The sequence below is a fragment of the Anomaloglossus baeobatrachus genome, chromosome 4, assembly GCF_048569485.1.
Source record: "Anomaloglossus baeobatrachus isolate aAnoBae1 chromosome 4, aAnoBae1.hap1, whole genome shotgun sequence".
Lineage (NCBI taxonomy): Eukaryota > Metazoa > Chordata > Amphibia > Anura > Aromobatidae > Anomaloglossus > Anomaloglossus baeobatrachus.
Genome location: NC_134356.1, coordinates 501302046 through 501325858, shown reverse-complemented (window position 1 = coordinate 501325858; position 23813 = coordinate 501302046). Strand labels below are relative to the sequence as shown.

The 23813-nt window shown below is 43.7% G+C and overlaps 1 protein-coding gene across 2 annotated transcripts in view; it reads left to right on the top strand.

Moving 5' to 3' along the window:
• The window catches only part of FBN1 (fibrillin 1), a 385311-nt gene that overhangs the window by 299803 nt on the left and 61695 nt on the right, over positions 1-23813 (top strand). For both annotated transcript variants that reach the window (XM_075345804.1, XM_075345803.1), the window contains exons 31-37: positions 1639-1764; positions 3574-3699; positions 19854-19976; positions 20310-20432; positions 20811-20936; positions 21068-21190; positions 21838-21960. In XM_075345804.1, the coding sequence (XP_075201919.1) occupies positions 1639-1764; positions 3574-3699; positions 19854-19976; positions 20310-20432; positions 20811-20936; positions 21068-21190; positions 21838-21960 (870 nt within the window). The remainder of the gene's footprint in view (positions 1-1638; positions 1765-3573; positions 3700-19853; positions 19977-20309; positions 20433-20810; positions 20937-21067; positions 21191-21837; positions 21961-23813) is intronic.

Sequence of the window (23813 nt, the reverse complement as noted above, 5' to 3'; positions counted from 1 at the left end):
GGTTGCTTTGCTGCCTCTGGCACTGGACTGCTTGACCGTGTGCATGGCATTATGAAGTCTGAAGACTACCAACAAATTTTGCAGCATAATGTAGGGCCCAGTGTGAGAAAGCTGGGTCTTCCTCAGAGGTCATGGGTCTTCCAGCAGGGCAATGACCCAAAACACACTTCAAAAAGCACTAGAAAATGGTTTGATAGAAAGCACTGGAGACTACTAAAGTGGCCAGCAATGAGTCCAGACCTGAATCCCATAGAACACCTGTGGAGAGATCTCAAAATGGCAGTTTGGAGAAGGCACCCTTCAAATCTCAGGGACCTGGAGCAGTTTGCCAAAGAGGAATGGTCTAAAATTCCAGCAGAGCATTGTAAGAAACTCATTGATGGTTACCGGAAGCGGTTGTTCGCAGTTATATTGGCTAAAGGTTGTGCAACCAAGTATTAGGCTAAGGGTGCCAATACTTTTGTCTGGCCCATTTTTGGAGTTTTGTGTGAAATGATCAATGATTTGATTTTTGTTTCATTCTCTTTTGTGTTCTTTCATTGCAAGCAAAATAAATGAAGATACTAATACCAAAGAATTTGTGATTGCAATCATTTTCAAGAAGAAACTGAGTATTATCTGACAGAATTGCAGGGGTGCCAATACTTTTGGCCAGCACTGTATATGTAAATTGAGAAACACTCATTAAAACTCATTTTACTTGGACACTGCTATGGCCAGTTAACATTGTACAGTAATAATGCTCCCCGATAATAGAGCTGCTGTACTATACAGGATGCCAAGACACAAATCCATCATACATTGGCCCTGATTCATCAAACAGTTTTTGGAAAGTGAGCGGAGCTTAGTGAGGAGAACACATGGCCAACAAATTCATCATGATTTACAACACAAGAGTGGCACAAATTATACAGAAATGTCCTCCAGTCCATTTTTTACATTTTCTCAAAACACCTCAAACTCTTTAGGGGACACATGCTTCATAATAAATTGACTGCTCCTTACTCCATAACTAGTGCAAAATGCCATTATTGCTAAATCAGGAGCTTTAGTCTTTTCATAAAAAAACTGATATAGAAGTTCAAGTAAGAGACTGAATCACAAAATGGTTACTGAAAATATTAAGTAATTCCATCGTGTTCAGTTTGCAGTATTAGTGGTTTCCCCGAAGTCAATTATTCTCAATATTATGTAGTGAGGGACCAGATTGAAAGGCCTTAAAATCATCAGCCAAATTTCATATATGCATTTGGTACAATAGTATAGAATTCAAAAGTCTACTTATCATAACATGTAGGATATATATGGAACGTGACATATAACCTCCCAATAATCATTGATTCAATAATAGAATAATAATAGTAGAATATTAATAGAATACATTTGTAACTGATGCCCCAAAAACCATCATCTTATCGCAGTCTGTATTCTGTATATTGACCGCCAGAAAAAAGCTGTAAAACAACAATATTTTTCTTTTAATGGATTCCGATGATAATGGAGCAAGTTGTATAACACAGTAGAGTAGGAAACTGTAATTGCCTTGTGCAACTTACCGACACTTTATATGATGAAATGTTAAATATCTGCTTAATTGTAAAATGATATTACATCTTCTTTTCATTTTGTTTTTTCTAGACATTGATGAGTGTGAAACGAATCCAAACATCTGTGATGGAGGCCAGTGTACAAACATACCTGGAGAGTATCGCTGCCTTTGCTATGATGGTTACATGTCATCCATTGATATGAAAACTTGTCTCGGTCAGTTACAGTTTTTTATTTTACATCTCACGGTTTCACTATTTTAAAGTGAACAGTGCCACCAGGGAAGTGTCTGTAATTTGTGTGGTCACTTGCCACCAAATAGTCCCATCAACCAACTGGGTATATTCCACGGAATGAATTAAAGAATGAAATAGGCAGAGTGAAAGAGAAATAGAGAAAGATAGAAAAGAGAGGGAGAGAGAAAGAAAGAGAGAAAGAAAGACAGAGAAAGAGAGAGAGAAAGACAGAGAGAGAGAGAAAGAAAGAAAGATATTTTAGAGGAAAGAAGTTGAAGATCCTCACGCTTGAACATTACGACTTGTGTGAATAATGTAGTTTGAATCCCAAAGTGCCAGAAAATACCTGTGCCAGAAACTAAAATCAGGAGAAATAAAGAGCATAATCAGCGGGGTGTTTTATAGAGAGACAGCTCACAGTTACTAGACATGTGGGAGCAAAGCCAAATCTGGGATTATTTGAAGGTAGTTTACTATAACAGAAAGATGAGAATATGTTGAAATACCCAAAAATAAGCCATAGCAGACTTTTTTGGCCTTTTTGGAGGCTGAAAAATAAGCCCCACTCCCAAAAATAAGCGCTAGTTGTGCACCATATTATAATAATATTCTAAAATAGGGCTTGTGCAACCCTTTCAGGATATGTAACTGTTATTAGTGTATGTTGTCCCATTGTGTTACTATAAGCCCCGGAAGTGTAGTCACATGCCGGCTAGTTAATGGAAAAATTAATGATCACCCCCTCTCCCACCCACCCTTCTGCGCCAATGTCAGTGATTGGAACGTGTGTTAATTGCAAATGAATATCCATCCCTTCCCCCTCCTATTTTCTCGCCTACCTCTCAGTGCTGGCATCAGTGATTCATTCATATTTCCGTATTACTGCCCGAGGATCGCATTGCAATACTCAGACTGGCTGGTGGTTATCGTCACCTGAGCATGACAGCTACATAGAAATACATGCTGACACATTCAGTCAGAAAACCCGCTGGACAGTTCGAGCATTGTGATGCAATCCTTGGGCAGTCTGACTCAATCACTAACTGACACAGAGGGGCAGACAGGATTATATACAGGAAAAAGGGGTGAATATTCATTGCCATTAACACACGTTCCAATCACTGATGGCAGCACAGAGGGGTGGGAATATGGGCAGGGGAAGGGGGTGAATGTTAATTTACATTAACACACATTCAAATCACTGACGTCAGCATAGAGGGGAGGGGAGGATTATGAGAAGGGGAAGGGTTTGTGAATATTAATTTACATTAACACATGTTCCAATCACTGATGCCGGCGCAAAGGGGTGGGCAGAGGAAGGGAGTGAATATTCATTTCCATTAACAGGCAACCCAATCACGACGCCAATACAAAATATAAAACATCCCCTGAAAGAAAGCCCTAGGTCATCTTTTGGAGCCAAAAATAATATAAGACCCTGTCTTATTTTGGGGGAAACAGGATATATGAAAAATATGTCAAAATTGCATATAATTGAGGTAATGGAGTATACGTGTAAAGATATGATGGTTTGGTAAGGCTGACATGCATGATCAAAAAATAAAATAACATTCTACTTATGTATTTGGATTTTGTTTTAAAACTGGTAAGACAGGTTGGCAGTCAAGGGGTTAAACATCCCTAAAATGATCTCAGAAATCTATCGTTAGCAGATTTGCTTGAATTCCCTTGGCTGGTCATCTAATCTGCTTGGAAGCCTGAAATGTGCACACATGTGGACTATGCTATAATAGTTGTTACTGTACATGACATGTTAATTTTATTTCAGATGTTGATGAGTGTGAACTCCATTTAAACATCTGTCTGAGTGGAAGCTGCGAGAACACCAAAGGCTCATTCATCTGTCACTGTAATCCTGGTTACTCTGGCAAGAAAGGATCCACCGGATGCACAGGTAATAGGCGGTGTGCAGTTTAAGTAGTATGAAGCTTCCCTTCATCATGTACCTGTTGCCCTGCAGAATTAAGCTTTCGGCCATGCACTGGAGGAGCTGTACACTAATCATATTAGTCTATGTTCTTATTATACTACAATAAGTGTCAAAAGAAGACTTACTTTAGCACATGCTTGAATAAGATCTGCCCATATTGGTGGACAATGTATATACATGGCGCTATAATGCGCCATATGCACTCCATATTTTATCAACATATGATTTACAATATATTAGAACTAGTGAAATAAAAAAGTGATTAAAGAATAATACACATAGGTCTGCATAGAAGCTGTATACACAGAATGGGAGAATATTTTGAGTCAAAGCTATTTTCATTTAAATAGTTAATGGAAACAGAATCAGAATGAATCTCAGAAAGATAGAGGTTTTTATTGCATCCATTTTGTGTAAGTTTTTACAATACTTTTAAAAGAACTTGAAGTATTATCACATATTTGGGAGTCGCAACATGGAAGCGTCCCAAGTATCTTTTTGAGATCCGTATTGATCTTCTTTTTCCAATATTGGCAATCCTTGGTAAAGTCTCACAACTGAGGTCCAAGGCAGGGTAAAAGGAACATAATCTGCAGCCTCTCCCAATCATAAGGGCTGTGCTTAGCATAACACACCTTTAAGGTTAAGTTCATATGTCCTGTAGTAATCCATTAAAACGGATCCATTGAGGAATTGATTTCTGCCGGATCCGTTTTTTTAAGATGGGACTATATGGACAACGGATCCGTTAACAGATTGCTATTTGGTCATCCGTTTTATTTACATTTGTAAGAGATCAGTTCTTAATAGATCCGTTACAAATAGAATATAAATAGAAATCCGTTAACGGATCCGTGGTCCATAGACTCTACATGTTAAAAACAGATCCGGCCGACATCAATTATTTAACAACGGACAAAAAAGTTGTGTTTGCATAACTTTTTTGCAAGCTGATCTCTGTTGCATCCATAATAACGGATGACTACAGGACATGTGAACGCAGCCTAAAAGGTGAGACATCAGATACCTCATTTTTACACTACAACAAACTTACTCAATGTATGTAGCGCCTTACTTTTCTTCCATTTTTTGGGGGCATATCTAAAATGGTTGCAAAAGTGTACATATTGTTTAATTCCTCTAGTACCATATAACCTCATGAGTTACATAAGAATTGTTTAATTGCATTCCTGATGTTTTGGTTTGTGCCTTCTATTAACTACCTATGCTATAGATGGGACTCAGTTGGAAATATTTCTCATTACAGGAGGTAAAGATCCTAGAAAACGTCTGGCTAATTGAATAGTCATTGTATTCTCTTTAAAAAATAGACTACCTCCATCTCCATCTTAAGGCCTAGGACACACAGCGAGAAAAACGGTACGAATTGAATGCGATAAAAAATCGCATTCCACTCAGACCAATATTACTCTATGGGGCAGCTCCCATGAGTGATTATTTTCTCAGCCCTAATTGGACCGATAAAACAGTTGCAGCATGCTGCGGCTGCAATGCGATCCTTTTTCACTCACACCCATTCAAGTCTATGGAGTGAGAGAAACATCGCACTGCACTCACGTTACACCAGTGTAACACAAGTGCAGTGCGAGAATCGCAATAGCCGGCAATGGAGGAGATAGGGAGATAAATCCCTCCCTTCCCTCCGCAGCGCCGTCCCCCCCAGCACGATCGGACCACAGTCGCATGACACTTGGCTCCTGCTGTGCTGCGAGCGTGAGCCGAGTGTCATACGAGGACTTGCACATAAACCCGTGTGGCCTCAGCCTAAAGGAGATGTGCTGAGTTGCAGATCTGGACATCTCTGTCAGCAGAATAATGGCCAATGATGGGTACTGCTGATTCACCTCCAATTCGAGTCAATAGGGAGTGGATGTGCTGTCCCTCACACGACCACTTTGCGTTTCTAGTACTCAGCATCATAAAAAGCTGATCACCATGGATGCCGAGTGCTGCACACCCGCTAATCAGATATTGCTGACCTATTGTAAGGGTAGGCCATCACTATAAAAGTCCCGAACAACCTCTCTAATAAAGAACACTTCAGAAGACAAAAATATTTCTGAGAAATTACAATATGGTGTGGTTAATCCTGATCAGTGTTCGTAGGTTTCACATATCTGTGGCATCACATCATTATAATAATATATCATCTGATAGGGCGATGACAGACATGTCTGATCAGCTATTAGCCTAAATGGGGCTTTACATGCAACGACATCGCTAACGAGATGTCTTGGGGTCACGGAATTCGTGAAGCACATCCGGCCTCGTTAGCGACGTCGTTGCATGTGAAACGTATGAAGGACTGCCAACGATCAAAAATACTCACCTTATCTTGATTGTTGACACGTCGTTCTAATCCCAAATATCGTTGATGGTGCTGGATGCAGGTTGTTCATCGTTCCTGCGGCAACACACATCGCTACGTGTGACACCGCAGGAACGAGGAACAACACTGTACCTGTGTCCAGCAAGCAACGAGGTGGGCGTGTCTTTCCTTCGGCTGCTCTCTGCCCCTCTGCCTCTGTTGGCCGCCTGCTGTGTGACGCCGCACGAACTGCCCCCTTAGAAAGGAGGCGGTTCGCCGGCCACAGCAACGTCGCAGCAAAGGTAAGTCTGTGTGACAGGGCCTAGCGATATTGTGCGCCACGGGCAGCGATTTGCCCGTGACGCACAACTGACGGGGGCGGGTACGCTCGCTAGCGATATCGATAGCGATATTGCAGCGTGTAAAGTGCCCTTTAGTCCACCGACGAGGGCGGGTGCTTTCATTAACAACATCGCAAGCGATGTCGCTGCGTGTAAAGCAGCCTTTAGTTTCTGAAGAATAATTGCAATAGATAAATCAGCTGTTGCTGAGAACTAGATTTATGGATCACATGTTCCTAGTGTTCTTGTTTCATGTCTATCTGGAATAGAGCTCTGTGGAGCTGAACTACCGGGTAGGTGTATATTGTGTCCAAGAACCATGAGAATAAATTTAGGGTTTTTTTTTAGAAATTGGATGTAATAACTTTATGAACATACAATATATTGCGAATAATGTTTGAGAAGGTGAAAGAACAGTAAATATTTTTTGCTGATTTCATTAATGTTTGTGCCTAGTAGATGAATAGTTACCAGTACATTCAGGCTACTGGATACGTTTTCTCAATCATGTGAAAGCCCAGCAACAGGATTTGAAGGCTGTTTTTCCTTATTTTTCCTAAAATCTAAAGGATGACCTTTCACCGTGGTTTTCTTTAGAGAGGTTTAGACATGAAATATACTGAACACATTCTCGGCTTAGCACTAAAGCACATACCACACTTTTGTACATCTGGAGCCACCGCTTTTTGCTGACATGAGAACTGATTCAGATCCAGAACCAGAACATAGCTGATCTCACTCAGAAATGAAAAATGCATTTTATAACATAGAGTGTGTGCTTTGGGGACCATAGTTAGCATGGGGTAGACATAAAAAGGAAAAATGCCACTTAATGAGCAATGCAGTACTTTACCATCATCAGAAGTACACAGCAAGTCATTCACATATCACTGACAGGCCACCAGTCATTACACTTCAGTCTGATTTATTTATCTATTCTTGGCCTCATATCCTCTCTCCCTTCAAGAATTGTCTATAAAAAAACTCTTGGTACAAAATTAATACCCTATACTATATTTTGTATGACTTTTGTTTCTCAAGTAGGCTAGTAGTGTGGATCACTATGTAATATATCTGTCTGATCTGTGAAATACATTATAAACGCTATACATAGAAGAAAAACAGCCCTATGGCAAAGATTAAAACTGACCCCCCTCTTAGTGCTTATTGATGCCACCATCTTTTACCACTTTAGACAGAGGTGCACAACATTATTTGGTCCAAAGCCCACATTGACCTACTGAACTAATGCAAAGGGGTACTTATATGAATACATCACCAGAACCACCATTAGTACATTAATACATTATCATAACCAAGTTTTAATAATTTGAGGAGGATTTGGAGAGTCTCTGCTCAGTTTCTGCTCAGAAAAAAAATCAATGTAAACACATGCTAACTTACACTGAGTTTTTGGAGAAGAAATGCATCAAATCCTCCTTAATCGCACAGCTCTAAGTTTTGATGATTTTTAAGTTTGGCCAGGTCGTGTTATGCACGCTTTACTAAGAGAAGAAAAGTTGATGTTCATGTTCCCCATCATTTTTAAGATCTATGAGTTGCAAACGTTATATGGCCAGGAGAGGATCCCTACACTACTTCTTTCCAATTTTTTTAGTAAAGGAGGAAGCCACCCCGGCACAGGCCTTGAACATACAGAATGCAATACCAGGTTTAAACATTCATGTGCATGATGCAAATGGCTCTAAATTATAATGGAAAGGGTTAATAAATAAGCCATAGAGCAGATTAGACATTATTATGTAGTAAAATACGCCAAAAGTAGCTGCAAATATATTCCCAATGTAGACCATTGTCCTTTGGGCTTCATTAGTTTTAGCCTAAATATTTCTGCTCCCCGTCATTGTAGATTGTTTCTATGTTCACAAATAAACATGTTTTATTTCCCAATCACTCAGTTTCAGCTTCCACCCACTATCATGCAGCACATTCCCAACCCACACACATTTTCTTTCTCCTTGTAAGTAGAATTTAGAGGAGAGTTCAGGAAAAAAAATCTTTTGCTGTTACCTCTGTAACAGATGGAGTGCTCGTAGTAATGAGAACATGAGATCCCTATGGAAAAATGTAAAACATGACAAACAGCCATGTAGCTGTGGCCAATGCTAGTTTATAATTTAATAATTCACCACCAATTACACGCTCCATAAGCGTTTAACAGTATCTGGAATGTAAATCTAGAGAGGCAAGAATCTACTTGGTTCCTTTCGGTGAAGGAAGCACTAGAAGCTGCAGAACAGCTATTGATTGCATGGTATAACACAACTGCAGTAGTTATAGCAAAACAATGCCAAATGTATTGTTATTCTGGAGAATGGAGTGTTTATTATGTGCTTTATAATACCCACTGGGCTGCAGGAAATGTTAATCCCCCGCGCGGGCCCCGCAGACTCACCAGACAAATGCTTTTAACTTTTTACTTCCCATCTTTCTCTGCTAAAGTTGCCTAAATACATTACATGAAACTCAACCGAAATGGCCAAATTCTAATAATTCAGACAATCAGGGTTGTTAAAGTTGACCCCAATATCCCTATTTTGTCTGATGTAGATGTAGCAGAGCGAAGTCTTCTGAGTTGTGTATAACCCGCCTACACCCCTGACTGGCAACTTCCTGTGTACACTGTGAGTTGTCAGCAAGCTGCCAATCAGTGGAGGGGGCGGGATTACACAGATTAGCCTGACTTGTCTGCATGAGATATGTAGTCATCCAGTGATAATCTTCTGCTGATATAACACTGATTATTTTGAAACTACAACACACAGCGTAATAAGTGATAAAAAGCTAGAATCAGGCTCTCAGCCCCTTATTTTGATGTTGGAGTACTAGTTATTTTGTACCATGTAGCCCTTCTACTCTGTGTAACCTTGCCCTCACCACTATTTAGCATCTTTCTGTCAATTCACATTGTACACAAAAAGCTGCCAATAATTTATGTGGCGGAATCAGGATCTTTTCTGCTACGTTATGTTGCTCTCAGATTACATAGCCAAAACTTGGTGACTGATTACCTTTAACTTTTAACACAACAATTGCCATTCACTTTGTATTGTTAGGTGCTGAGTTACATTTTTCTATATCAGGATGTCTTTGTCATTTTAAGAATGTTTACATTGGTAGCTACATTTTCAAACCAGTGATAAACGATGGATAGTAAATTAGTATATTTTCCATCCTAATGATTATGGCTATTAACAAGAAGGAGTTTCCTTCTGGTTGGATGAGGAGCATAATTGTTGTCAGGGAGATTACAGAGGATTCTGCCCTCCTCACCTGCTTGGTGAGTGGTTTATTCAACCCACCGGTTAGTAATTATTAATGGTCCTTTTGTATATATATATTTAGGCTCTGGTCACTCCTCAACTTACCCCTGATGAAGCCACATATGGTGGCGTAACGCGTGGGGCAGGCGCACCCACACCACCTCCCTCACTATTTACTTACCTGGTATTGTATTAGCTCTCTTTGATCTGTACCATATTTATGTGAATCCTACAATTGGTGACTATGTACTGCTGTATACTGTCCTTTGGTACTGCTTTTGTGAGCTAGTATGCTTTATATTAATTCATGAGGTTTTGGTTGGTGATGTGCCAATTTGCTCATGGGTAGATCATTCTTTTGATCTTTCCCATTTTTAAATGGTCTTAACAATATTTCTCTGTGTTATTAATAAACTTTTTCACACTTTTTGCATGCAACAAGGGACTCCTCTTGCTTGATTCCATTATCCTGGATTTTCCAGTATATGTTTGGTGTAGTTGTGCTCACTCTTTCCCATGTTTTGTGTTCCAGATTCTATTTATGGGTTGAAGCACACTTCCATTACCTATATATATTTAATGGTGGTGCCGTCCCTATTTTGTTCTATCATAATTGTTGTCTAGCATCAGTTTTCGCAAGTGAACAAGGTAGCAATGAGGTCCATATATATATTATTTATCTTGTCACTGATGATGATTATTATGGTATCACAATCTGTTAAACAAATTAGTTATTGGTTTATCATTGTTCTTTTCCTTCATTCCAAACTCAAAACTAAATGCCCCATTTTCCACCAAGTGCCACAATATATTAAATGTGCTGTAACATTACATATTTCTTTAAAGAGGACCTGTGTCAGTTTCAGCGTGTTGAACTCTGGCCACATGATAGAATAGTGGCTGCAGAGCTGAGTAAAACATTTTTATTTTTTTAATTTCTTCTCTCTATTATGGATATATATTTAGGTTATCACTTATTTAAGTTTAAGGGAGTGTTATCAGAGATTTTTTTTTTACCTGGGGCATGTACATCTTCCCTGCATTAGGTTAACTAATCATAAGCAAGAAGCAACATAAAGGTGACAAAAATACCACACACAATAGCTTAGAGCAGGTTTCTTAATGTGAGACATGTAATGACAGACAGTCTGATCTCACTGCAGAGCTGTGTGTGAGTGCAAAGTGATGGGAACAGAGTAGAGATGAGTGTACATACACCTTTCAATTAATGTGTGGGTAAAAGACTACAGCTGAACTGACAGCACAATGAGCGGAAAGCTGCAGCTGTAAATGTGTTTGTAATGACAAATCTAAGCTCTTCTACACTGCCCCTCCCACACACTGGCTGCAGTGTGATGAAAAGTGTATGTAATCACATACATATCCACTGTACTCCCAGCACTTTATAATCACATACAGCTCTGCAGTGAGACCAGTAAAAAGACTGTCATCATTACATGTCTCACTCAGGAGTAAGTTTGTTCTAAGCTTTTGTGGGGGCATGTTATGTTTTCCACTTTATGCTCTCGTCTGCTTATGATTGGATAACCTTACTCAGGGGAAGAAGTACACATTCCCACAGACAAATTTCTTGTAATGCCACTTTGGAGTTATAAACTAAATAAACATTTTATAAACTAATATCTCCACAATGAAGAGGAGAAATTGAAAACTAAAAAAAACATGTTTTATTCAGCTCTGCAGCCACTATTCCATGATGTGGCAAGTTTACCATGTAAAATATGATGAAAAAGATGAAAGATCCTTTTCAAAGAGAGCCTGTCACCTATCCAGCATTTACTCATATTTTTATTTGTGCTGCCCCCTGAATATTTGTATAACCTTTACAAAGGGGCATTTCTTACAGAGTAATAATGCAGAGCAGCCTAAAAACACGCCCCTAGAGAATCCCATGAGCAACACCTCCCTGGCATATTACGTATCAAGCAATACTTTGCACTCAATAAGTGATTTTGTTCTATTTATTTTAATTATCCAGAAAATAAACTGCCACAAAGGATGATTGAGCGCTGAGTGCAGACCGCGGCATCCACCAGTGGTATAATGAGCGCTTGGTGGATGCTGCGGTCTGCACACAGTGCTCAATCATCCTGATGCCAGTGATAACTAAACATGTCTGCACACTGAGGAAGGTCACCTGACCAAAACATTTGTGCCTGTTTAATTACTGGATAATTAAAATAAATAGAGCAAAATCACCTATTGTGTGCCAGGTATTGCTTGATACGAGATATGGGTTTGGAACCTTCTTGTGCACCACCTACCCAGAAGTGCCGTACTATCTATATCCCTGGCATATTAGGCACAGTAAATAAAAAGGCCCATGTCTTTGGAAAAGTATGGCAGATAAAAAAAAACCCTGAAAACTCATGGGAGCAGCAGGAATAAGATATGAGTAAGAGCTAGATACTTTTGACTAGGTGATTATGCAGTAATCACAAGGTTAGCTACTGTACATATGGAATTATGCAGCTTGTTGTGAACTCTATGAAAGCTATACAAGTGTCTGAGCACTGCATATAAGTGATATAAAACCATCATGGTAAATGGGGTATCTAGTTCTGTTACAGGCTCCCTCCACATCATCGGCATGTATTCGCAAAGCTATTGTAGTATGCCACTTATTCAACAAGAAAACTGTCCAAATAGTTTGATCAGGAATATCAAATAACCAAGCTAGAATTATTATTTTTTATTAAAGGGGATGTCTTAGATGAAATCCTCTCTGTGACCCAAAACAGAGTAGTATTGGCAGGGGCCATAGGGTGCTCTTTGAAGCTTCTTCTGGCAGTAACAACGGATCAATATAGATTTTAGAAGCTAGACCTATTGTAAGCCATTGATTGCCTTTCACACTTTCTCATTTTTAAAAGGCGTTGTTATAAGACTGCCCCTCTTTAATGGAAGCTGTCTTATCATGACAGCCCCTTATTAATTTGAATTCTGCTATAGATCCGTGTTCCTTTCCTTTTGCAAAATATCTCTTTAGTAAAATTTACGCACAGTTGCATTTGCTAAACTAAGTTGTTCTCAGAGACTTTGTACTTGGGTAGCTGACAGTTAGGCAAGAGATCAATCTGAAATCTACTCACTGTGCCAAGATTTGCGTGAATAACATTTTCCCTGGGAAGAATGACTTTGGATCAGATCTAATAAACATCCTATTATGGTTTTGACCAAACCACACAGAAAATCACCACAACCCTCAATATGTTTTGGTTGTGCTATTATGGCCAGGGATATTTGGATGATTTACTTCTCTTTTCAAAAGATTTTTTTTTTATTAAAGAGTAAATAATCTGAAATACAACCATATTAATTAATGAAGTACATGGGCTAGCACTCAGACAGGATAATATGAACAGGATAGAAAGATAGATTGTAGATGGTTCGTCATTAGTGTAAAGCCCCACAGGTGTTGTGTCGGTGCATTACCTTCAGGGACTCCACGCAGCTGGATCTGGTCACAGGTAGGAGATCTTCTTCTTGTCGTGACGCCACTCTCAGTATTGCGGCCAGTAGGGACCGCCACTGCAGGTTGAGGGTCGCCTGGGGCTGATGGTATGTGCAGTTAGTTGGAATAGCCTCCTGAGAGTGAGGCAAGCCCCAGGGCCCGATGTAGGTGCGTAGTACCACAAGGCGCAGAATAACTCCACACAGGCAGAATGTCTTTCAGGGTTTTTACTCACTTCAGGTGGCAGGGTGAGTAACCCGGGCGTAGCTGGGATGAACCAGGCGGGAACCAGGTGTCCTTCAGGCTGACTTGTGAGGGTGACTACTAACTCGCCTTCCTTAGCCCTTGGTGGTTTGGGGTGACCCCGACTTTGAGTCCCTATGGGGGTCACCCAGGGAAGTTGCTGAAGCCTCACTCCCCTTCGTTTGCCGTGTGCTTGTTGCCTGGGCCAGATCACTCCAGCTTCTTGCCTCCTGTGAGCTATGGGCCCTAACTGTGGCTACGTGGCTGCGGCTTTTTGTGGTGTTGTGGCGTGGGCTTTGAGAGCCCCACACCGGCAGGTTTAGCAAAAGAAAGCTGGATCTATCTCCGCTTCGGGATCTGCCGCCCGTTTGGGCCTGGTTCTCCCTAGCAGTCTCCTTACTTCCCACTCCGTGCTCTTCTCTCTAGCTGAGATGGGTTTCGGGTAGCACTCCTAGTTGACCGTTCTCCCCCGTCAGTAGCCACTGCGCGGGCGCTGTTAGACAGCAACAGCCCCACAGGTCTGCTCCTCACTGAGCCCTATGGAGTTCTGCTCTAACTGACTCACTGCCCCTCCTCTCCTGTTCTTGCCTACGCCACCTAGCAACCAGATTCTCTTACCACACCCCTTGAGAGGAGATGGAGGCTTTTGGCCCCCTCCACTATTCCAGTGAAGGTCAAGGCTTTTCCCCCTCCTGGGATCCCCAGGGGTCCTCTCATGGGTACATGTGTGAGAGCTGATTACTATGCGCCTGTGTTCCACACCCCTGTCAGCCTTCTGGATTACCTGTATTGTACTGTCCCCAGCATGGGTGCAGTACTCAGTGGTGCCTGACCAGGTCAGGGGCGCCACATTCCCCCTTAGTTATCACCAGCACGTCCTCGGGCTGCAAGACAACATTTTAAAATGCATAAAACATTAAAACATGTAAAACATTTTTAAAAGCACCAGGTACCATACATCACCACCCTCCACCCACAAGTCCGTTAACCCACCCAAAACCCTTTCACGTTGGCCGCGGCTTCAGCCACTTCTGGCAGGATGTAGAGGCGGCTTACATGGGCTGGTGGTTTCAGGGTATACCTGGCCTGGTGGATCCGCGCCTTCAGCCTCTTCTGGCAGGATGCAGAGGCGGCCTCCACAGTTGGTGCTGACCAGGTACCCTCTTTGTGGTGGAGAGCCAGGCCCCATAAACAGGCATGCTCTCTGGTTGCAGGTGAGCCAAGGCCCTATATACGGACGGGCTCCTCCTGGTTGCAGACGAGCCAAGCCCCTAAACAGGCTGACTCTGGTGGTGGTGGTGCCCTCTGGTGTAACTATTTACACTGCGAGAGTTTGTGGCTATAGCCAGTTCATAGCCTTAAGGTTTATGGTTTTCTCACAATAGTTTTTGTGGGCACATTACTTGAACTTAAACGTTGCAAAACTTTCAAACTGGTCAAAACAGTAACTTCTCTTCTTACTTTACTTTTCTCTACTCCTCCATACCAGGGCTTGGGCCTGTAGGGCTGCGGCACCTGTTACTTTCTTGCTCTTTGTCGTCGTCTGAGGTAGTTTCATCTGTAGGTTCCTTGTCTTTTCTTTCTTGATCTTCATCTGTTTCTTTTGCTGCATCTGTTTCTTTATCTCTGTCTTTTCTTTCTTCTTTGGAACATGGTGCTACATCAAGCGCATACAATCCTCTTTCGCCTTCATGCATAGTGAATTGTACTGTATTTCCCATCTTTAAGTTTCTGCCAGGGTGTCCTCTAGGCAGATGAGCGTTCACATCTCTTCTGTTGACAAATATCCCTTCTTTGATACCAGGGGCTACAATGAATCCATATCCACTTTTCAAATTGAAATCCTCCACTACTCCTCTGCAAAGGGGTCCTCTGACCTGGGCTTTGGCTCTTCTCAGGAACCTTTTCTCCTGTAGGTCTCTGGCTGTGACTTCTCTCGGCTCTGGAGACTGTGGTGCAGGGGACAGCGTTGTTCTGTTGCGACGCCTGGTCTTGCGGGCTGGGTTCTGCTGGGCTGTTACCTCAATGCCTGCAGGGCCCCAGGTGAGGTTTCTGGGCTGGTCTTCATCAGCAGACGGTGTCAAGTCCTCCTCATCCCAACGGGAATAGGGTAACATCTCCGGCTCTGAGTATTGCTCCACTGCCGGTGGCTCCGGAGTCAGCTCCTCAGCTTCCTGGCCTCCTCTCCCCCTTAGTTCTTCTTGGCACTCCTTTGGTGGCAGTGCTGGGGATGGGCTTTCTTCAGCAGGCCCAGGCGGGGGACTCTTTGGCGTGGTTGCTGCAGGGGTTGCCGGAACCCTCTTGGGGGTGTGCGGAGGGAGCAGATACCGATCCACCATCTCTTGTGGGAACTGGGCCTCTAGGTCAGCCTTCAGCTTCCAGTATTCGGGGTCCTCTCCTATCAGGGTCTTCCTAGCAGGGACCTCTTTGGACTGGGGAGCGGTGTCTGCTCTGGTCTTGCAGGCCGGGGTAAATGATGAGGTAATCTCTTCTTGGCGGGCCGCGCCTGGCATGGCGGCGGCCTGATCTTGGCGGGCCGCGCCCGGCATGGCGGCGGCCTGGTCTTGGCGGGCCGCGCCCGGCATGGCGGCGGCCTGGTCTTGGCGGGCCGCGCCCGGCATGGCGGCGGCCTGGATCGGCGTCGCAGCTGTGATGGGATCTGTGCAGGCTGGGCTGGGCGTCGCTGCAGGGACCGGGTCTTGGTGGGCCGAGCAGGGCATCGCTGCGGCGGCCGGGGCTTGGCGGGCCGCGCCTGGCGTGGCTGCGGCCTGGTTCAGCACCTCACTTGCGGCGCGGACGAGCGTTGCTGCGGCGGTGGGGTCTCGGCGGGCCGGGCCTAGCAGGGCGGCGGCCTGGGTCAGCGTTACGCCTGCGGCGCGGATGAGGGTCGCGGTGGCAGCCGGTGCTTTGCGGGCCGGACTGGGCGTTGCTGCAGGGACCGGGTCTTGGTGGGCCGAGCAGGGCATCGCTGCGGCCGCTGGGGCTTGGAAGGCCGCACCTGGCGTGGCTGCGGCCTGCTTCAGCGTCGCCGCACCGGACGCCTCTTCGGGGACCGCGGGCGTGGCAGCAGGGGTCGGGGCACTTGCGCTGGCCGGGGCATCACTCGACTCACCCACCGGTGGCAGCATCGGGGTCTGCGTCATCGCCGTCCTGTCTGGCACTCGGCGCGCGGCTCTCCTTTCATAGGCCCGAACCGCCGCGGTCATCTCCAGCATTTCCATTCGTTCTTCCCGGATCTGCTCCACAACCCGGGTCTCCAGTCGGTCGCAGAACTGGGCCAGCTCCCGATACCACCAGGCAGCGGAGCCCGGTTCTGGATTTCTGCGGTCAGACGCCATTTCTTCTGCGCCCTCTTCTGCACGACTCTCCAGCTGTGGACTCGCCGTTGCCTCTGATAGCAAGCTGTTCAGTTTCTGCTCTGCCTCTTTCAGCAGCTCCTCTCCCAGCAGCAGGCTTGTGGCTTCCTTTCTGTCCCGACGTCTCTGGACGCTTCCACTCTCATAGCTGGCAAGGTCAGAACTCTGCAGGGGATCTCTGGGTAGCCACACCTCTTCGTGGGCGGTAACTTCTTCCAGCGCGGGCTGCTGTTGTTTTTCAGCGCGCTTTTCATGGTGGCAATATGGCGGCGCTTCCAATTTTTCAAGCGGACCGCCCAGGCACATGGTCACCTGTCTGAACAGGTCTAGTCCTTATCCTGTTCGTGACGCCAGATGTAAAGCCCCACAGGTGTTGTGTCGGTGCATTACCTTCAGGGACTCCACGCAGCTGGATCTGGTCACAGGTAGGAGATCTTCTTCTTGTCGTGACGCCACTCTCAGTATTGCGGCCAGTAGGGACCGCCACTGCAGGTTGAGGGTCGCCTGGGGCTGATGGTATGTGCAGTTAGTTGGAATAGCCTCCTGAGAGTGAGGCAAGCCCCAGGGCCCGATGTAGGTGCGTAGTACCACAAGGCGCAGAATAACTCCACACAGGCAGAATGTCTTTCAGGGTTTTTACTCACTTCAGGTGGCAGGGTGAGTAACCCGGGCGTAGCTGGGATGAACCAGGCGGGAACCAGGTGTCCTTCAGGCTGACTTGTGAGGGTGACTACTAACTCGCCTTCCTTAGCCCTTGGTGGTTTGGGGTGACCCCGACTTTGAGTCCCTATGGGGGTCACCCAGGGAAGTTGCTGAAGCCTCACTCCCCTTCGTTTGCCGTGTGCTTGTTGCCTGGGCCAGATCACTCCAGCTTCTTGCCTCCTGTGAGCTATGGGCCCTAACTGTGGCTACGTGGCTGCGGCTTTTTGTGGTGTTGTGGCGTGGGCTTTGAGAGCCCCACACCGGCAGGTTTAGCAAAAGAAAGCTGGATCTATCTCCGCTTCGGGATCTGCCGCCCGTTTGGGCCTGGTTCTCCCTAGCAGTCTCCTTACTTCCCACTCCGTGCTCTTCTCTCTAGCTGAGATGGGTTTCGGGTAGCACTCCTAGTTGACCGTTCTCCCCCGTCAGTAGCCACTGCGCGGGCGCTGTTAGACAGCAACAGCCCCACAGGTCACTGAGCCCTATGGAGTTCTGCTCTAACTGACTCACTGCCCCTCCTCTCCTGTTCTTGCCTACGCCACCTAGCAACCAGATTCTCTTACCACACCCCTTGAGAGGAGATGGAGGCTTTTGGCCCCCTCCACTATTCCAGTGAAGGTCAAGGCTTTTCCCCCTCCTGGGATCCCCAGGGGTCCTCTCATGGGTACATGTGTGAGAGCTGATTACTATGCGCCTGTGTTCCACACCCCTGTCAGCCTTCTGGATTACCTGTATTGTACTGTCCCCAGCATGGGTGCAGTACTCAGTGGTGCCTGACCAGGTCAGGGGCGCCACATTAGTGATGAGCGAGCACTAAGATGTTTAAGTGCTCGGTACTCAGTACTCGAAAGAGCAGGTTGGAAGCTCTGACAGGATCGAATCAAGTGACAAGTATAATGGAAGTGTCAATGAGAAACTCGGGCATTTTTCTTGAAGACTCTTTGGAAAAATGCTTGAGTTTCCCACTGTCTTCCATTATACTCGGTACACGAGTCTAGCTCGTCCGAGCGTCTAACCTTTTGGTTTCGACTACCAAGTGCTTGAGCATCTTAGTGCTTGCTCATCATTATTGGTCATCATTCTCGTCTTCTCCAGCAGATGGAGGCAGCATTTTCACACTAACATAATACATGACATTATCATTATTCTCACCAGCTAGGAATATTTTCTAAGTATTAGGATTTCTCTCCTGCACAGGTACAGTTTGTTTTCCCCGTACAGTCTGGAATCAGGGAATCAGTCACTTGTGTCTAGTTTACTTTAAAGAGAATTGCCAGTATTTGTTTTCTTAGCTAGTACACCCCTCTCCTCAAGCTCCCTGGACTGTTTAGAAAGATCCAAATATATCTTTGTGCCATTCTTTCCTTGTGTATTCATAAATGTGACATCTTCCACATTCCACAAGAAGGACAATGTACAAAATATCAATTTCTCAAGCTGTTCAAGCTCTGTGGGAAAAATATATCCTAGTTAAGAGTACAAAGGATCAGTAAGGGGCAGATACGCTGCGATAGTTTGGAGATGCTTTTAATTAACTGTCTCTAATATTCCTTGTTTACCACACATGCATGGAATTGAATGTGTATCAGTGCAATAAACAACATTTAACAGCCCAGTGGTGGAAGTATGTCCTATCGTAGATCCCTTAGTATTAGAGATAGTGAACCCGAACAGTACAGTTTGTACCAAACACGAACTTTACACCAAAATCAGTGTCCAAGTTTGGTGTTCGGGTGCGAGCATCACTGTGCTCAAGTATGCTTGTGCTCGGCCCATTGCAAGCCGCTTGCGAGGTTTGAATGGCTCACAGTGGGGGTAAAATCAGCATTATCAGATGTAGTGTGTGCAAAAAAAACCCTCCGGCCTCCCTTCCCCGGATGTGGTCTGTTCATGGCTGCCTGTATGTGGACGGAGACCCAAACTGCCCAATTAGCTACTTCATTTGGGGTTCAGGTCAAGTCTGGGTCCAGGTCAGAACTTTAGATAAATTCCGGCTAAACCTGCTGAACTCAAACTTCAGCTCATTTCTACTTAGGATCTCATAGAGTTGGAAATCTATCATTTGCTTCATAAATTACTAAATCACAGAACATTATGATTGGTTGCTTTGAGAAACACTTCCATGTTTTATATATAATAATTCTGGACCCATCCATTATACATTGTACTAATCTATCCAAAGAAAAAAACATTAATGTTATTTCCTAATCAATTGTTGTAAAGTTGTCATTTCTGTAGTATAATAATATCTGAGCAAACATTAAAAGTATTAAGGTTTACAAAACTAAAATTTGCCGCTAAACTAAGAGAATACATCATGCATGTTGGGTTCTTCTGAAATGTTTTTATTGATGTGATTTCAAATTTTATGTATTTATTTTTCTTAACCAGATGTGAATGAATGTGAAATTGGCGCTCACAACTGTGACCGGCACGCCATGTGTACAAACCTCCCTGGAAGCTTTAAATGTAGCTGCAACCCTGGATGGGTAGGAAATGGCATCAAGTGCACAGGTGTGGTGTTTTCTTAAGTTGTAAGACATATTTCCCCATAAAACTGCATCAGTCAGAACTTTAAATGGAGTGACAATCAAGGGTGCATGCTACCACTCCATTAAAGTCTGACGGACACAGTAGAGGACAGTGCTTAGCGGTTTCTGTCAATAGATAATGACATTTCTATTTTTTTGGGAATCTAAAGAATCTGTGGCACTTTCCCAATATTAAATACAACTTTCAATATGTGTTTAAGGAACATAGAAATATTTTGTGATGTAGAGATATAATTAGTATTAGATTGATATGTTACTTAAAAAGAAAACTAAGTTCAATTGACATTTTTTGTAGATCTTGATGAATGTTCTAATGGAACCCATCTATGTAGTCAAGATGCAAACTGTAAGAACACCATGGGATCATACCGATGTCTCTGCAAAGAAGGGTATTCAGGAGATGGATTTGAATGCAAAGGTGAGTCTGGATTTGAAGGTTTATTGAAGTTATATATTGATTTTCTTAAAAGTTTATTTCTAAAGCAATTGTGCTTACAGAACTTTTTACATTTTCTGGTCTAAGTTTGGGAAGGGACCTAACATTAGACAAACTTTTTGATATTATTGCGCGTTACTGTTGTCCTGATGAGATCACCGCAGCAGATTAGCAAAGACATTAAAAATTTGGTCTGGTAGATGGATTGTGCGGTGTTTTTGCCAACGAATAGGTCATCCTTGTTAGAACAGAGCTTTGTAATTACAACAACAGGGATTTAGCTTCAATAACACATTGAGAACTGTTAAGATATGCCAAGAAGTTAAAGTGTTTAATAAAACTGTCTGCTTTTCTGGACAGATATTGATGAATGCACAGAGAACGTAAATCTATGTGGAAATGGACAGTGCCTTAATACTCCTGGAGGATACCGTTGTGACTGTGACATGGGATTCCTACCAAGCCCTGATGGGAAAACATGTGAAGGTAAGATGTGCTGAAGGTATCATGGGTTGCAGAGAAATAAAGAAAATCTGTTTAGGTCAATCTAGATGTCGTCAATCAGTTCTTGTCCTTTACATGTTTCTATACTGAAAATAATATTCTTATATTTGCAGATATTGATGAATGTGCTCTTCCCAACATCTGTGTTTATGGAACTTGCAGAAACCTCCCGGGTCTCTTCAGATGTGATTGTGATAGTGGATATGAGCTGGATAAAAGTGGTGGCAACTGCACGGGTAAGGTCTAGATGGCATGTCCTACTTAATATACAATTGGATTTTGGTGTGTATATGCCATGGATTTTGGCATGTATTCACAGTAGTTTTAATAAAGGGATTGTCCACTACTAGGACAACCTCATTTGAATCCACGTTTCCCCCAGGTAAAATAATAAAGCCTATATTCACCTCCCGTACTGGCACCCTTGCAGCGGTGCTGCGACTCAGGGTGCCAGGGCTCTTGTGGGGTTTTGATGTCACGTGAGCCCTGCGTCCAAACAGAACCGGCTTTAGCCTCCCCACCTTTGGCCCAAATGAGCTGTCAACAGAAAGAGCCACAGTGCTCATTTCCTGTTAACTCGTTTGGTCCAAAGGCAGGGAGATAGATGCTGACGCTGATTGGATGTGGGGTTCACGTGATGCCACAACCCCATGTGAGCCTCATCACCACGAGTTGCAGCACCTCTGGAAGGGCGCAGTATGGGATATGAGTGTAGACTTTTTTATTTTACCTGGAGGAAGCATGTGGAATCAGAACGGGTTGTCTTAGTAGTAGACAATACATTTAAGTAAACTGCAGATGGATTGAGTCATCTGGACCTGGCCTTAATATGGTAAAATGTCTAATAATTTGCTAATAGATTTTTTTTTCTCTTCTTTTTAAGATGTGGATGAATGTGCTGATCCAACAACATGCATCAGTGGAACATGTGAGAATACGCCAGGCAGTTACAACTGTGAATGCCCCCCAGATTTCCAACTTAACCCAACTCGAGTTGGATGTGTTGGTATGGCTGATTAATAAATTTATTTTCTTCTCAAAATATTCATCCATTATCATCTATTGTAACATATTATTATACAGCATCAGTTTGCGTTTGTAGCCATAGAATACTTGTTATTCCCCTTGTACCTACCTTACTTTTTTCTGTTATTTATACTCTCAGGTGAATTATTGCTGCCCATCAATGCTCAAATCTGTTTAAGGCCAAGTATGGCTGTGCAGAAGAAGCATGCTTTTATAGAATTATTGTAGCGCTAAAGTACCCTGGGTCAACCAAAGTAATGATTCTAGGTGTATACAGAACGCATGAATCTGCACCCCACACTCAGGTGTTAGCATACCTCACACCACTTTTATGATTTATTATCTGAAATAGGTAATGTTTGATTATTTCTTCAAGCATTATGCCGTGCAGCAAGTAAGGGACTTGCAAAATTGTAAAATTAGATTGCCTTCTGCTGCATATTTGGTGCCGATTATTGTATCAGAACCTTCCATGGGAGGATCCCCCATACTCTATAGTAAATGCTCCACTTTGGTCAATATCTTATGTAATAAAAAAAGGTTTTGTATACTTCAAAGCGGAATATTCAACCCCTTTGCATGATGTGCATTGTTGATTTTGTAGAAGATTTCTATAATCAGTGTTCCCACTAAAAAATTTTAGACTTATAGGCTCTGAGTTATCATGATTGCTGTTTTTCATGCCGGTCATGATGGGGGGCAGGTTGGAGTGTGAGCTGGCTGATACACCTCCTAAGGTATCTGGCAAGGTGTAAGTGGTGTACACCTCTGTGTGCACTTCGCCACAAATCTTAAGGTGGTGTCACACACAGCGACGGCGACAACGACGACGCTGCTAAGTCACCATTTTCTGTGACGTAGCAGCGACGTCCCGTCGCTGTCGCTGTGTGTGACATCCAGCAACGACCTGGCCCCTGCTGTGAGGTCGCCGGTCGTTGCTGAATGTCCTGCTTCATTTTTTGGACGTTGCTCTCCCACTGTGAAGCACACATCGCTGTGTGTGACAGCGAGAGAGCGACAAACTGAAGCGAGCAGGGAGCAGGGAGACGGCCTCTGGCAGCCTGCGGTAAGCTGTAACCAAGGTAAACATCGGGTAACCAAGCGAAGTGCTTTGCTGGTTACCCGATATTTACCTTAGTTACTAGCGTCCACCACTCTCAGGCTGCCAGTGCCGGCTCCCTGCTCCCTGCACGCGTAGCCAGAGTACACATCGGGTAAATAAGCAAAGGTTTGCTTATTAACCCGATAAGTACTCTGGCTAGGAGTGCAGGGAGCCAGCGCTAAGCGGTGTGTGTTGGTAGCCAAGGTAAATATCGGGTAACCAGCGAAGCATTTTGCTTGGTTACCCGATATTTACCTTAGTTACCAAGCGCAGCATCGCTTCCACTCGTCGCTGCTGGCTGGGGTCACTGGTCGCTGGTGAGATCTGCCTGTTTGACAGCTCACCAGCGACCATGTAACGACGCAGCAGCGATCCTGATAAGGTCAGGTCGTCAGTCGTGATTGCTGCTGCGTCGCTACGTGTGACCCTATCCTTACTCTAGTCAGGTAAAATTTTGCAAAATTTCAAAGCTTTTTCTTTCAGTTTTTTTATGTAAAAGCTTTGATGAATAGATACATTAGATTATATCATTATACTTTATAGCATTGAATGTCTCATCATATACTGTAAATAAAAATGTTTATTCCGGCTCCTTCTTTCTTTCCTTAAAAGAGAACACACTTTGTTAGCTCAAACCATGATTGTCTGCCACATCTGATCTCCTGCTATATTCGCCCCTTTTTTACCATACCCATTGCTTTTCCTTTTATACCATTTTCTATGTTTGAAAA